The sequence below is a fragment of the Rhea americana genome, unplaced genomic scaffold, assembly GCF_003343005.1.
Source record: "Rhea americana isolate MKP2758 unplaced genomic scaffold, rheAme1 scaffold_10, whole genome shotgun sequence".
NCBI classification, from domain to species: Eukaryota; Metazoa; Chordata; class Aves; order Rheiformes; family Rheidae; genus Rhea; species Rhea americana.
The window spans coordinates 1,828,842-1,843,036 of record NW_028185039.1 but is presented as its reverse complement, the minus strand read 5'-3'; the positions used below and the strand labels follow the sequence as shown (position 1 = coordinate 1,843,036).

The window sequence follows — 14,195 nt, the reverse complement described above, 5'->3', positions numbered from 1 at the left end:
GCCGCGGGCGTTTGGGCGCGCGGAAGCGCGGAGCGTTGCTCAATCGCCCTCTCCCACGTGGCCGCTCGCGGCGCTGCCCACGGGACCCCCCCGGTCCTCGCATGGCGCTGGGGCGGGGGGCGCATCGCCGCCCGCGCCGGCCCCGCGCTCGCAGTCCTCTGGCTAAAACTCGCCAGAAGTTGCCGGCCGCGCCGCGCCGCGCCGGGAGGCGATGCTGGGTTTGCGTGTCAGCGATGCAGCGGTGCTTCTGCCGACGATCGGCGTGCAGCCTGCGCCGGGCTCTGAGCGGTCCTTAAAATACATTTGAGGAAACCTGTTGTGACGCTGTGCGCCTGGGGTGCTAAAAATAGCTGCTTTTGTAGTACTGACGGAGCCTCGGGAACTACGGAGAAGTCGGTGTCGGTCCGAAGACGGTTCTAGCGTGTGGGAACAGCGTGCACGGTAACGAGGTGTGGCTGTTCGCGTTAGCTGGCAGCTTTCCGGCTCTCAGCCCCTGCGCGCGTCTGGGCGCCCAGAAGCGGTTATCGAGCGCGACCAGCAGCGCGCGGTGCTGCGGTGGGAAACGCAGGCTCCGCTGCTTACTCCCGTCCCTGGTAGACGGGCAGAGGGCGAGGGCCCTGCCGGGGAGGGAGCGCTTATCTCCCAGCAGCACAACTTCTCCGCGGACTCGGAGAGGAGCAGGAGCGCGGTGGCCCTCTGGCTGGTCTCGAGCCTCTGCTGAGGGCTCTCTTTGGGGGGGGGGGGGGGGGGGGAGAAGGGTAATCTCCAGCCGGCCGGAGACCACGCCTGCGGGAGGAAAGGGGACCGTGACATTCTCCGAATCGGCTCTGCTGGCACCGCAGCCACGTGACTGTCTGGTGGATACAGATCAGTTTGGATTTTTAGTCAGAAACGGGGGTGGGGAAACCCTATTCCGAACTCCTTTCAAAGACAAGGAAGAAGGTGGCATAAGCTAGAGAGATGTCCAGGCCGCAAGGGAGGGGAACTGAGATCTCTGAACTCTAAAAGTGTTTTACAGTCGGTTTGAAACAGACCTTCCTTCTCCTCCTGCTCCTGCCAAGGCTGCTGCGAGTCTGCTCCCCTCCCTCGTGTGCTGCCCTGTGGAGGAGGGGATCCATTTTACCGGTTCTGCTGAAAGCAGGCCATGAGATCTCAAATTAGGACCAAACCCCCTTTGGGCAAAGTTATGTTACAGAAAATGGAAAGGCCTCTGTTTTCATTTTCACCTGGCCATCCCCTTCTTTTCTAGCTTGGTCCTAAAGCCACACTGGGGCTGGAAAGACAGGCAGAGCTGTTAGGAAGAAAACGCTCCTATCTACAAGGTGGAAAGTCGTGTGTTGTGTTTTGAGTCCCTGGGAGTCTCGTTTGTAGAGGAGCATAACCCAGCACCCCAGCCCAGCCAGTGCGTTCCAGTGTGGTACTGTCATGGCTTAGTAGCAAATTAAGTTACCTTGTTATTTTCGCACTGATGAAACCGTGCTTGTTGGTCTGCTCTTTCTCTCTCCTTCCGTGTACACACTGTAATGCAGAGCAACCTTCCTCGTGCAGTCACTTCCTAAACGTGATGGACACTATTGTTGTCCAATAGCAGTGCGCAGCAGTGGCAGGCTGAGCGGCACGAGAATTAACTCTCGTTGTACCTGAAAGATGTGCTGGACGATGACGATTTGGAAGATGYTATTCACGAGGCGATTGCTGCGAGGTTGGGACACGTGGTGACTTTCGTTAGCAGGACATCCTCCCAGTCTTTGCAGGCTCTCAACTTGTCAAGGCTTTGCACTTGAGCCTTACTGTGTTAAATGTTCTTGGCTATATTAGGGCGGGCTCATACCCTGCTTTGAAAGYATTTCTAAGCCAGAGACAGACACTCGCTAGCTTTTTTTGCTTGCCTGTCAAGGACAGCGTGCTTTGTCGTGTTTTATCTCATTTCTGTGCTCTTTCCCATCTTGGCAATCTGTTGCAGCAAGGAGTTTAGAATGACTGTGTGCCTTCTGAAAGAATAAAAATACACATCAGCTTGATGCACTCTTATTTCCATCAACATTGAAAAATGATTAATGGTGTGGAATGCGCTGCAGAATTTGGTATTGAAAGTCTCTAGCTGTGTTCGATGTTTGGGAACCGAAGAAAGGACAGCTGGGAGTGCAGGCCCCCACGGCAGTTAGGGTTTGTGGGATAAGCTCGCTCGCTGATCATTCTTGTAAACATCCAGCTGTGAAATACTTGAGCAGCGCTAGCACTTTCAATTATCAGGAAGTTTCAGGCTCAGCACCCTGTTGAGATGAGCAGGCAATTTCCACTTCTGTCTGAGCTATTGTTTCAGGCTGTCTTCAAACTCGGGCAAAGAGTCTTCCAAGCATGAAGCAAGCACAAAGCAATGCAGCACTGGGTGACTGTAAAGACTAGAACGGGGAGTGGGGGGGAAGAGGGAGGTGGTAATGAAAGCAATTACCCTGCTGCTAAGCTCTGAAGTGGAGGGACAGATTGCATAGCAAATCCCACTGCTTTGCAATATTACAGGACCCTGAATAGCAGTGTTGTTGTGTTCCGTTAGTAGCAATCAGGGAAGATATCTGACTTAACGGCTGGCACGTGGGATCAGGACCGGTGAAGTCGGGAATCCTGATCTGAGCTCTGTCCCTAGATCTGACAGTTACTGGTGGCTCTGTCACTCAGCTTCCCTTTTTGAGGGAGAACACATCTCTAGGCTAGTGATGCTGAGACCTAAATCTGATGTAGTTCTGTCACGGTGTTTTATAAGTGCATAATGGAAAGAAGTGCTGTATGCTGTGCCTGAGCTATCTGTCTTTAGCGTACCTTTTTCCTGCAGCCACCTCTTCCCCAGAAGTCCAGGGTTTCTGATGTGACACACAAGTGTGGCCTCCCGTATCCTCTGCTCTCTAACCACAGGCTCTCTGCAGCATCTGACTAGGTTGTTTACCAAACCACTGAGGACTGTCTGATCTCTGTCCAGGCTTCCCCAGAGAGCGCCTCAGAGAGCTGTGTCCTGGCACCTCTCAAATTTGGTCTGAAGGTTCCTGAGTCTGTGCTTTGCTGCTGGATGCTGGTTCCGATCCATAAGGGAAATGGAAAGCTGGCCAGCTGGGCGAGGGCTGTGTGTAGCTCCTCTAGAACAGTAAACAGTGACTCACCCCCTCCTCTGTGTCTTCTCTCTGTTCCTGTCAAATATATTGCCTTGCATATGCCTCTACTCTGATTCACACCATCAGCCTGTCCCTCCCCTCTCTTATTATAAATTACAAATGAATGACAAGCATCAGTCTGTCTTTCAGGATGTGTGAAGATTGTTAGAGCAGGAAAATGGTCTTTGAATGATGGGGGAGGGCTGGTGCTCTGCATACCATGCTGCAATATGTTGGAAATCCGTGTCATGCCTCCGAGGGACAGAGGCACAGAGATCAACATWTAAGCATCTGTAGTTCCCTTCACCTGTCAGATCTGATGTTATCCTTGGTAAGCATATTCATTTGGCTACTGTTCAGGAGTTGGGAATAACTTGTGGATAAACTAGAAATTTAGGCAACTTGCTAAAACAGCTGCTGGGGAATTGTATACTGCATTTTGGAATATCTGAGTAGAGTATTCCCTGCTTAAACAGTTTTGCTGAATTAAGACTCGATGGCTGAGATGCTCTCACTGCTTAAACTGAATGTTGTGTTTTTACCCTTTAGAAGTCGTTGCTGGCCTGGCTCAAGGTGAGAGTTGCATGTTTTCAGTTTGCTGTAGCTGTCTGAGGATGGAAGCTCGATACTGTTAGGGCTGTCTGCCAGATACTTATGTTCTGGCCAGGCTTGTCTTCGATACAGAATGGATTTTAAAATGTGAGTTCATTGACGGTTATTGGGTGTTAGCAATGACTTTATAGTAATTTGTTAACATGTAATGTGTTCTGAGAGCCCTGTAACGTAGAAATTCGTCCAGGCGTGTTTTCTTGGTTGCAAATTTTACATAGAAACCTCTATCCTACCTCAGAGCRCTGGCCAGGTTTTCTCTGGTATTCCCTTTCAAAGCAAAGGAATTGGAGATGGCTAGATGGACCCAGTGGAGAACAAGAGGTCAGCCTGAGAACACCAGGTTTTTGAGAAGATGCTGTGAGTGACTTAAGAGTTGCCTCAGAGAGGATGAGGGCGTTGGCAAGGCTATCAGTGGATAACTTTATTGTAGAATTACAAGGGCTCTTTGTGTAACCTACAGTCAAAACATTTGCTTTAAGTACAAGCAAGGAGCCGAACTGTGAAAGCCTTTGCCCCTTACCGTTGGTATGTTACTACTCACTGTTTTATTTATGTAGCATCCTAAGTGTGTCATACTGCTTACAGAATAAAGATGTAATGCAGTCCTTGTTCCAAAAAGCTTAGCTCCTAATTTTAGACATGATGCAGCAAATGCAATTAAGAAAAGAAGGGCAGAAATAGGGTAAAGACTAAAAGGGTTCTAGTAATCAAATCAGAGTTGGAGTCTCAGAAAACCCTTGTGCAGCATGTTTAGGGGACACCACTGAATACGACAAGTTTGCGGTAGTTTTACTAYTTTACTGTGGGGTTTTGCCTCCTATCTGTAAGAAGTGCCGCACCARTTATATTTACTTCTAGTTGTTAGCTGAGTAGTCCTATATAGTACTGACAGAAAGGATTGTACAGATGGGAGGTGGAGTCAGATTTTAAGTAATACGCCCAAGGCYGCAGTCAATGAGGTTTGCAAGTGGTGGTGTATCGGTTTCGAGTTGAGCTCAGACCACACCTGTGGGTTCACCTGGTACAGCAGTAAGCCTCACTCTGGCATTCATGTTGTAGTGAAGAACTTGAGTCTATTTGAGCATTTCTATTTATACTACCAAATTTTGACCTTAAGAATAGGGGTGGCCCCCATCCCGCTCGCTTTGAAGGTGGCCAGGCGTTGTAATTCCCGATGGTGGCTTGAATTCCTTCCTCCTGTCCGAGCCAGGAAGGGCTCTGGCGTCTCGCCCCGATGAAATAGCATCGATCTCATTTTAGAGGGAAGCCAGCCTGTGCTTCCGTACACGAGGGAAGCCATACGTAAAGCACAAGACCCCAGTTAATTCAGGTACCAACTGTGCGCTCGTACCAAACGTGGAGGAGTCTGTGTTGTCCGCAGAGGAATGTGCAGTGTAAGGAGATGTTGCTTTGGCGACACAGAGCAACAGGTGACCAGAAGTGGATTCATCACGTGGAGTCGGAGCAGCTTATTAACGCCGTAGCGGCGTTGCTTTGGGTGGCAGGCGAGCCCAGACAGTGACCCCCACCGGAGGGAATCTCAACCCTCGGCACTTGTTTTCCACAATATTTTACGTTTCTTTCCACCTCTGCGCAGCCAAGCGGCCTGTTCAGTTTTTCCATCGGCTGGTGTAGAAAGTGCTTTGAAGACACGTTGGGTGAGGATCAAAAGGCTTTTTGTGTAATCGGTGGGTGTGACTGGTCTGTCCTCGGCCTCCCCCTCCTTTTTGACTTTCCTTTTCCGGTTTAACTGTGCAAAGTGCCGCCGGAGGGACTGTAGTGTGCCCCTTTCCTTGTAGGGATGGGGGCGGCGAGGGAGGGGGGCATGCCGAGGGAAGGAAGAGTTTCTGATGCTGTGGGAATGTGAGCTCTCAAACTCTGTAAACAGCTGGTGACTCACTGCATAACTATGGCACCAACTGCCTGCGAGGCCCGCGGCTCCGTGCGCGTGGAGGGAGGGGGCTGCAGGCCGTTTCCTTTACGCACTGGCAGCGTTCTGCTCTCCTTAACTCGCTGGGACCGTTTGGCCAAGACGAGGAGCTTTTCCTTCCTCCTTCGTGCTAGCGCGTGTGTGTGTGCCTCTGGCCTGGAGGTAGGGGCGGGCGGTGAACGTGGAGCGTGCAGGGGAAGCGATGGAGAGGAGGACAGCGAAAGGGCAGCGCTGAGATCTGAAAAGGCGCCTCCGCGTTTGCACGCTCGCGGGAGAGTGTTGCTGCCTGCCGTCGACTCCCGTGCGAAATAACGCAGTTTTGCGGCAGCCAGAGGTCAGACGCGGCCTCTTCCCTCGGTGACTGAGAACGCTTTCGTGGGCAGGTGGGGGCTGCGCTAACAGCGAGGGACTGCGTTTTGCTAAGGGTGCTCTCCTTGCCTCTGCCGAGCCTGCTTCTGCTGCCGTGGTGCAGGCAAGGGCTGCTTGCTGGAAGTGCGCCCAGGGTGGGGTCTGGTACCGGAGGAGGGGAGAGAAGGATTCTGCGTGATGCTCTGGAAAACGCAGCGCACACCAGTTGCTGTGAGTGGTCCATTCATCACAAAGCATCTTGGCTTGTGTGCTGTGCGGCTGTCCTTGTCCCTCCTCCAGCAGACATGGAAAGCTGTGCTGTCTCAGACTTAAAAATAGAGGAGGCGCCTAAATACACACCCTAATATCTAGGATAGTATCTTGTAGCTTTGCGTTTACGGGATTTGGGTTTTGTTCTCTTTGTTTTATCGTGATTTTTCTGCAAGTCATATGACAAAGAGGTGTCTTGACTGGTAAAATTCAAGTGAGAGCAGYGCAAGCTGAGCCAGCACCTTTATCCACATGGCTCCCTATTGTTCCCCTATCCCACCTTTGTCCCCCCCAAGTCCCTCCACCCCTTGTTTGCAGATATGAATGAGTTTGTTTACTCTCTGACGACCTCGTGATGTCTTTGCACAGACATGACCTGAAGTCATTATTGCTTTTGGGCTTCTCTGTTTCCATGGTGACTGTCTCAAGGTTGGCTACTTTCCCAAGGTCACCATGGCAACTATCAGAAGGGAATCATGCTTGGGATGCTTTGGCTGGATTTTTCATGAATGATTAGAATGTGTGACACGATGCAGACGTGGGAATGGGGAGGGTTTGGGGTGGGGTGGGGGGAGAGGACTCCCGGCAGACAGGCTGCGCGCTCTGCGGTGCCACTGGGTGCGCAGCCCTTGAAGCCGCCACGGCTGTGCGTCGGGCGCACCTTCTCGGTGGGGGAGCCGGTGCCTTGCGCCCTCTCTGCAGGGGTAGCCGAGATGCTGGGGGAGCGATAAACAGAGGCTGTGATGGTGTCACAGCTGCAGTCGCCTCTCTCGTGGTAGGTACCTGGCAGGCAGCGATGATGCCGGGCTCAGTCCTGGCCCTTCTGTGGGGTGAAGGTTTCTGATGGAGGGCCAGGCAGGTAGATTTTCTCCAAAGCGCTGGTCGGAGGGGTGTAGTCGCCAGCTAAGCTGAGAGAGAAGGGCAGCGTCTCGACAGAGGACAGTCTCTGTCAGTGGACATGCATCCACGTCGTGACAAATATCAGACAGGTCAGTGCTCTCAGCCTGGAGCCGAGAGGATCCTGAAGCAACAGCCTTGATGTGTCGGGAGAGGCAAATGCCTGCCTTGCTTTGTTATCTGGGGGCTTTCGTTTCTGCAGTTTGGGTTTTCTAGTAGCGTCTCTTTTGGGTGGGGACAGTTCTGAAAGCAGGTTACAAACTAGGCGGCTTATTTCTGAGTTGCTGATTCAATTTTAAGCTAAGTTAATAATAATCAAAATAAGAATGAAGGGAGTTGTTGTCTTGTGGCTTTTTAATGCCTTTTATGTGCAGAAGTAACTCTTAATTCAGTCCCTAATAGGCCGTTCTGTACGTCTGGGATTCTTCCAGAGGGAGGTGAACAAGTAATTGGGCCTGAGAGGCCAAACTCTGCTCTTCTCTTGAGAAGAGGTGGCATATTGCAAGGCAGTATGCAGTTATTAGCAAAACTGTTGTTTACAGACAGGAGCAGGTATCCTTTCCCCCTTCCTAGCCCTGTCTTCCTTGCTTGATCTTGATGAACTTAAAAGCAAAATATTAGGTATTAAACATTAAAAAGCAAGGCACTTGTTGTCAATGCAAATTTCTCCTTCTGTCTGAAAAGGGTAAACTAATGACTGAATCCTTCCCAGCATTTTGAACAGTTGTGTGRTGTTATTTCTTTCAATGGTATTTTAGAGTTGGGGTTTTGGACTGCATTGATGTCTCTTTTCCTGCTGTTATCTCTGAGATTACTGAAAACCTGAAAATCTTGTTTTGTTTTTCAGTTGCAATTTCTGAGCAGTTTTGTCCAGAAGACTGTGCTCAGGTTATGACGACTAATCCCAAACCGAACAAGGCATTAAAGGTAGGGAGAAAAACTGAGTGAGTGATGCTGGATGGCAGAGGAAGATGTCAAAGAGCCATACTCCGTGTGAAGACTGTCATATATGAAATATGTGTATATAATTTTCCCCTCCTTCAGAGAGACTCTTGCAAATGCGTGCCAATATAATTTCCCACTATTTACTGTAAAGTTCTTGAGAAGACAGGCTAGAAGAATTCAGGTGATATCTAGACAGAAGTCTGGAGACTCTGGGTTTGCATGAATGCTAGAGTATCCCAGCTGTTACCCAAGAGACTTTTGACTATACTAGGTATTGGCAGCATCCTGAAACCTGTGATCCCAGGCCTGAGAATGCATTACTTCTGCTCTCAGAATTAAGATGATTTGGGGCAAAGAAGGTTCAAGCTGCTTTCTGACAGGTGCATGAGATAGTAAACATCTGGGACACACCTGCTTTGTGGCTGTCCCTGCACACTTTGTTCAGTCTTCATTGCAGTTTCTTTCTTGTGTCTTGGCTTTTCATTCCAGGTATCCTGCAATCTGTGAAGAAATGAAGGGGGGAAAAGTAAAAAGAGAGAGAGATGTCTTAAAGGTTCTGAAAATAATTGTGCCAGCAAACATTCATAAGAAGGCACAATTCCTTGATGTTGCTCTCATGCAACTTGTCTGGACTTTGTTCCAGAAAAGCAAATCAGGCTATTGGCCTGTAAGCCAAGCAGGGTTGGTTTTAGTCAGTGCTTGGATGAGCATCTTCAATGAAAAGCTACCAGATGCTTAATTAAACCCTGTGTGCAAATGACTGTTCTGTTTTTGAGAGTGTCAAGGTGTACCAGAATATAATAGGCATATGAGGTGTCCCAGCATGGCGCTGAGAAAAGGTGTCATTTTTAGGATTCAGTATAAATTCTGTGTCCTGACACAAGAGACACAGAGCACTTCAGTCCACTTTAAGATTTTGAAGGAGATAAAAGTACTGTTTCATCTGTCTGTCAGTTCAGACTGGATGCATAAGGCTGACTGCTTTTCCTAACTTAAGAGGGTTCTCTTAAAGCCAGGAGATACAGTGCTCTGATCTCTGCCGTGTTCTATCCATCTGTGGCTATGCTTTAGTGGAGCATGTGGTCTGTAAAGTCCTTTGGGGGCTTTTTTCTAGGTAGGGGGGTTATGTTGCTGAGGTAGCCTGTCTCCTTTGTCCAGATTAACCATTCGTGTAGGGTTGCTGTTACTCCTGTGCTGTTGGTATTTGCAGGTAAAGGAGGAGTCAGGAGAGAATGCCCCAGTGCTGAGTGATGATGAACTCGTGTCAATGTCCGTGCGGGAGCTGAACCAGCACCTGAGGGGTCTCACCAAAGAGGAAGTCATCCGTCTGAAGCAGCGGAGACGCACGCTGAAGAACAGGGGTTACGCTGCCAGCTGCCGCATCAAACGTGTGACTCAGAAGGAGGAGTTAGAGAGGCAGCGGGTTGAGTTGCAGCAAGAGGTGGAAAAGCTGGCCAGAGAAAACAGCAGCATGAAGCTCGAGCTGGACGCCTTGCGCTCCAAGTACGAAGCACTCCAGACCTTTGCTCGTACTGTGGCGCGAGGGCCTATTACCCCGACCAAAGTTGCCACCACCAGTGTCATCACCATCGTGAAATCAGCCGAAATCTCATCCAGTTCTGTGCCGTTTTCAGCAGCATCCTAGTGCTCTCGGTGGGGGAACTAGCAGCCTTTCAGAGGGGAGGGGAAAAGGCTTTTATGCATTGTTCCAGAGTCCTCGGTCACGTCAAGAATTGGCATTTTAACAGTTCTCTTCCAAAAGTGCAAAAAAGAAAAAAAGAAGAAAAAATAAGAAAAAATAATCTACAAAGGGAACTTAACTGGCTGCTTCTCCCTGGACTCGGTGGCTCCATCAACCTCTCGTGTCCAGGATTTGAGCTCCATATGCAGTACAAATAGCAAGATCTGCTTCCTCCTTCCCTTGCCTCCTCAACTCCTTCTAGGCTGTGGGCAGCTTTCCATCTGGGAGAAGATACCTGAGAAGCCTCCGGAGTTGTCTTGAATGATGCTCAAGAGGCAGGAAACAGATGGACCGTAGAAATCATCATGTGAGATGAATGTATGGAAAAGAGTTTCCTGTAGTGTAATCCTACTCCCTGTAAGAAAGATCTCCTCTCCCCTCCCTACTTCCATCTGCTATTATGAGGGCAGAGAAATAGGCTTTTTGAAGTGGATTTCATCCTGCCATGAATGGATGCAACTAGGAGGGTGACGGAGACTCATGCTTGAGTCTTATCACACCCATTAGGAATAACATTTTGTTTTCAATCCATGCTGTTAAAATATGGAGAAATATATATTTTACATATTCTAATATGCCCCATTACCTGTGTGGCCTATGAAAACTACATTGCAGCCTCCTTTATTCCAAACCAAGTTCTCCAAGAGCTCCTTCCCTAAGGTGTGCCTGTGAATTGGATATATTTATGCAGTTTATTTCTTCCAAATGATCCACAGTCTTGAAGTAGCAGCTTTTCTTTGTGGATTCCCTGAAGCTTAAGGGAAGGAGGCACAGTAAATGCTGTGAAGAGCTGCGTGATGGGGAGGAGTAGGGGAGGTGAGGAGGAGAAGTGCTGGAAGTAGTATTAGGAGGAGGCAGATCTGACTGCAAGAAGGTAGGAGCATACTGCTGGGATGGTAAGGGGTTTATACAGAGTATTTTAGAAAGATGTTTTTAAAGCACTGAAGTGTAACTAGAGGGCAATAGCATAAAGACAGGAAGAGAGAAGTTGTAGAGCCTCCTCTTTGACAAAAACATTGGTAGGTAAGCAATGACTATCCCAGCTGGAGAGCCAGGCTCACYAGTCTTTGACCAGAGAGGGGCTATGGGGTGGCTGGATAGGAGTTGTAAGAGTCTTTCCTCTCTGTAGTGTGTCAGGCGCTGAAGTTGGGATCCAAAGAGTACAGTCTACAACCCTCAGTGTTCAGACAACCTGTGTGAATGTGATCCTGAAACTTGACACTTTCTCGTGGGAATCTGTGAATTATCCCAAGAGATGCATAGAGGGCAGGATGAAAATCAGTGTGTATAGGGGATGGTAAAATTGGGATTGAGAAGTCGTACGTATGGCTCTGAGCAGTGGTTTAGAAGAGGGATTTCTGGCTCAGCAATGGGCAGGAAGTGGGAAGCCAAAAGAGATTCTGCTGTTCTGCAACAGCACTGAAAAGACGAATGTTTCCAGGTCACTGTAAAAATAGCTATGTTGGTGTTTGTGTGTTTTGTTCTGTTTTCTTTTTGAACTAGGAAAGAAAAGGGATYGTGAGTTTTGCAGGGCAGGTCAGAGACTTGTGGAATAGACGATGCCTGTTGTCACACAGGTGAGAAGAGAATGAGATTGTTGAAGTTTAAGGTGAGAAGAACTTGGAGGATTTGCCTCTAGAACAGAAAACAAAATTCATGAGTGTTCTGGACTGAAAGAGAATAATCAAGTTCTGCTGTTGTTTTAAAGGACAGTGAACCGGCATCCAAGGCTCAGTATACTATGTTTTTCAAGGCTTTGTCTCGTCTTGAATGGCATTAAGTTTAAATTTTAGTGAAGCCCTATTTATCTCTGGAAGAAGTTGTCAGCTTGCCTTTTTTTTTTTTTTTTCCCTCCCCTCCACCCCCCCACCTTGTCCTTGGAGTCTCAGGATTTCCCAAGAGGGTCCTTTGTGAAATAGGTTAATGAAAAGAGAAACCTCAGATTTGATTCTCGTTCAGTCCTCAACATCTACATTCGTGACCTTATTGAGCCGGAAAGGATGCAAATGAAACGCTTCCTGAAGGCTTGTTACTCCTGCCAGATCCACGTGTTACGGAGGGGAGCAGGGAGTTTCCTTCAAGTGATTTTTTTTTTCCAACGTGTAGAGTTTGGACAACACTTAGTGTTACCTCATTTCTCCTCCACTCCCTCCCTATCTCCTAACAGGCAGATTGATGTCCTGTGTATCATACCAGTTATTGACTCCCACAGCAGAAGCTGAGGAAGAGAAAGATGTTACTGTCATTTCCTGGTCCTCTCATGTTCTCCAACTCGCAAACATTGGAAACTTTCCCAGACCTTACAGGTGCCCCCCAAAACAGGCAAAATGGAGACTTCTGGCACCATTGGGGCTTTAAATTAAAACTTTAAAGAAAAAGGCCAGTTGACTTGAAAATGCCCAAATGCTTCCAGTTTCTAAAACAGCTCCAGAGCTCCATAATATTCCTAGCTAGATAGGAACACCCCTCTGACTGTCCTCATTCCCTGCCAGGGAACTCAGATCAGTTGCGCAGAGGGGGATGGAGGTAGAACTTTGCTCAGTGGGGGGTCTTCGTGCTGTTGGAATGAGTTGAGAAACATATCTTTATGTGGCACTTCCCTTGTGGCCAAGTTTCTTTTTCCAGTTCTTGAAAGGGTGCCAAAGGCTTGTCCAAGTGATTGCTAGTTCTGTGCTGGTAGGCACTTAAATCTCTGGTCACTCGATAAAGAACAAGAGGCCTGGGTGTTGTTAAAGCTGTTGATACCATAGCCATGGTAGGTAATCCATATTGGATATCCATAAGGACCACGTGGAAATATTTAAAGAGAGAGAAATATATATATAAATATATAATTATATACATTTTATCGTACAGATTTTTCGTAAAAAAAATAATTTTTTTTCCAAGTTTGATACTGTAAATCTTTATTAAAAGAAATTGCCAGTCCAGGGCTCCCTGGGTGGTGACCTGGAGGGGAATGAAATGTCCTGGATAAACTTCCACAGAGGGATCAGAATTGCAAGGTAACGTGGAGGGAGGAATGACCCGAAAGCTGTTGACCACATTGGAGACCCAGCTCCTCCACCCTCTGGACTGGAGGGCCCTCCAGCTTGGGGTTATCACATTGCATTCCTCTGGGGTCCGTTTTTTTTTCCTGTTTTGTTTTGTTTTTTTTTTCTTTCCGTCCTGCACTTGCAAGTGTGACACCCAGGGCAAGCATTGCRTGGGGAACCGGTTACTGCCCGCGCAACCACAAGGGCAGCAGGGCAGCCCCGGTAAGGAGCGCTTGTTTGGCTCACGGCGCTCTTCTGCGGCAGTACCTCTCGCTTGTCTTTTTGCTGTAGCAGTTTGGATGCTGGGACTCCCATCTCTCCCCCTCTTAATTTGTCCCCCTGCCCTTGCGCAGGGTATTTGAACACCGAAATACTCTTCCCCTGGGCCTGGGCATTTCTTTGGTTGCTCCCCATCCACAGTGTGACATGGGAACCGCGGGCCGGGTGGGAAGCTGGAAGAGGCGCGAAGCACGTTCCTGGGCGCGACAGGGCAGCGACAGGAGGGGCGTCTCTGTCCTTACGGATGCATTTGCTGTGCTCTCTGCTGGGAGCGGGGAACCTTTCCCTCTAGGGCAGCTCCAGATCCCTTCGAAGCAAGGCAGCATCTCTGCTCTTGCCCAGCTCTTTCGTCTGCCCAAGGAGGCTGTCAAATGCCATCGCAGAGGCCCGGGTGATGCCGCAGCTCCGGGGGYAGCCGGGGAGGGGAGGAAGCGCTGGCGGGCGAGCTGCTGCGGGGGCGAGCCGTGGCAGGGCTGGGTGTCATGCTGTAGAAGCGTTCAGGCTACTGAACAACTCAAACCTGGGGAGGAGGAGAAGGCATTTTTTTTTCTCTCTCAAATCATTTAAACTTCATTGTCATGATTGTTTTTATTTAAAAACAAAACAAAAACAAACTTTTGTAATGTGGATTTGTTTTCCTTTGTCTGTATTTCAGTCTGCTGGGGTGTTTCCGTAGATGGTGGATACTTGCTTTCATTTTTTTAATGATAGAGGTCTTCTGTTTAAAGTTGTTTTTTTTATCACCAGCTCATTCTATCCTCTGTGGTTACTCAGTAATTTCATTTCAATATTTATTTTTGTGCTGCTTTTTTATTATAAAATAAATTATTGATATACCAAGCAATGTGGATTCCTGTTTGTAAGGCGAGTAGCCCTGTGTATGTGTCCATTATTTTCTCTTGACAGCCACAACGTAATTTATTGCTGTAAATTTAGCTGCAGTGACTGTTTTTTTTGTACCTTTCCAATAAAGCATTTTCTGGTTTCAGACTTGC

At 48.6% G+C, this 14,195-nt stretch overlaps 1 protein-coding gene across 6 annotated transcripts; it reads left to right on the top strand.

Moving 5' to 3' along the window:
• The first annotated feature begins 422 nt into the window (after nt 1-422).
• On the top strand, nt 423-14,195 carry MAFK (MAF bZIP transcription factor K). Of its 6 annotated transcripts, none has more exons than XM_085301261.1 (3): nt 423-441; nt 8,048-8,127; nt 9,356-14,195. In XM_085301261.1, exons 2-3 carry the CDS (start codon nt 8,092-8,094, stop codon nt 9,788-9,790), a joined length of 471 nt encoding a protein of 156 aa, XP_085157387.1. In that variant the 5' UTR covers nt 423-441; nt 8,048-8,091; the 3' UTR covers nt 9,791-14,195. The 6 variants fall into 6 exon arrangements, with proteins under 6 accessions (XP_085157387.1, XP_085157378.1, XP_085157356.1 ...); XM_085301252.1 differs by having other exon boundaries at nt 433-451; XM_085301230.1 differs by lacking the exon at nt 423-441 and adding an exon at nt 5,386-5,413.

Excerpts from the sequence above, each read along its gene's own strand:
- MAFK (XM_085301261.1), top strand. The coding sequence starts at position 8,092 with ATGACGACTAATCCCAAACCGAACAAGGCATTAAAG. Across the intron at positions 8,128-9,355 it reads AACCGAACAAGGCATTAAAG|GTAAAGGAGGAGTCAGGAGA; the intron begins GTAGGGAGAAAA and ends TGGTATTTGCAG.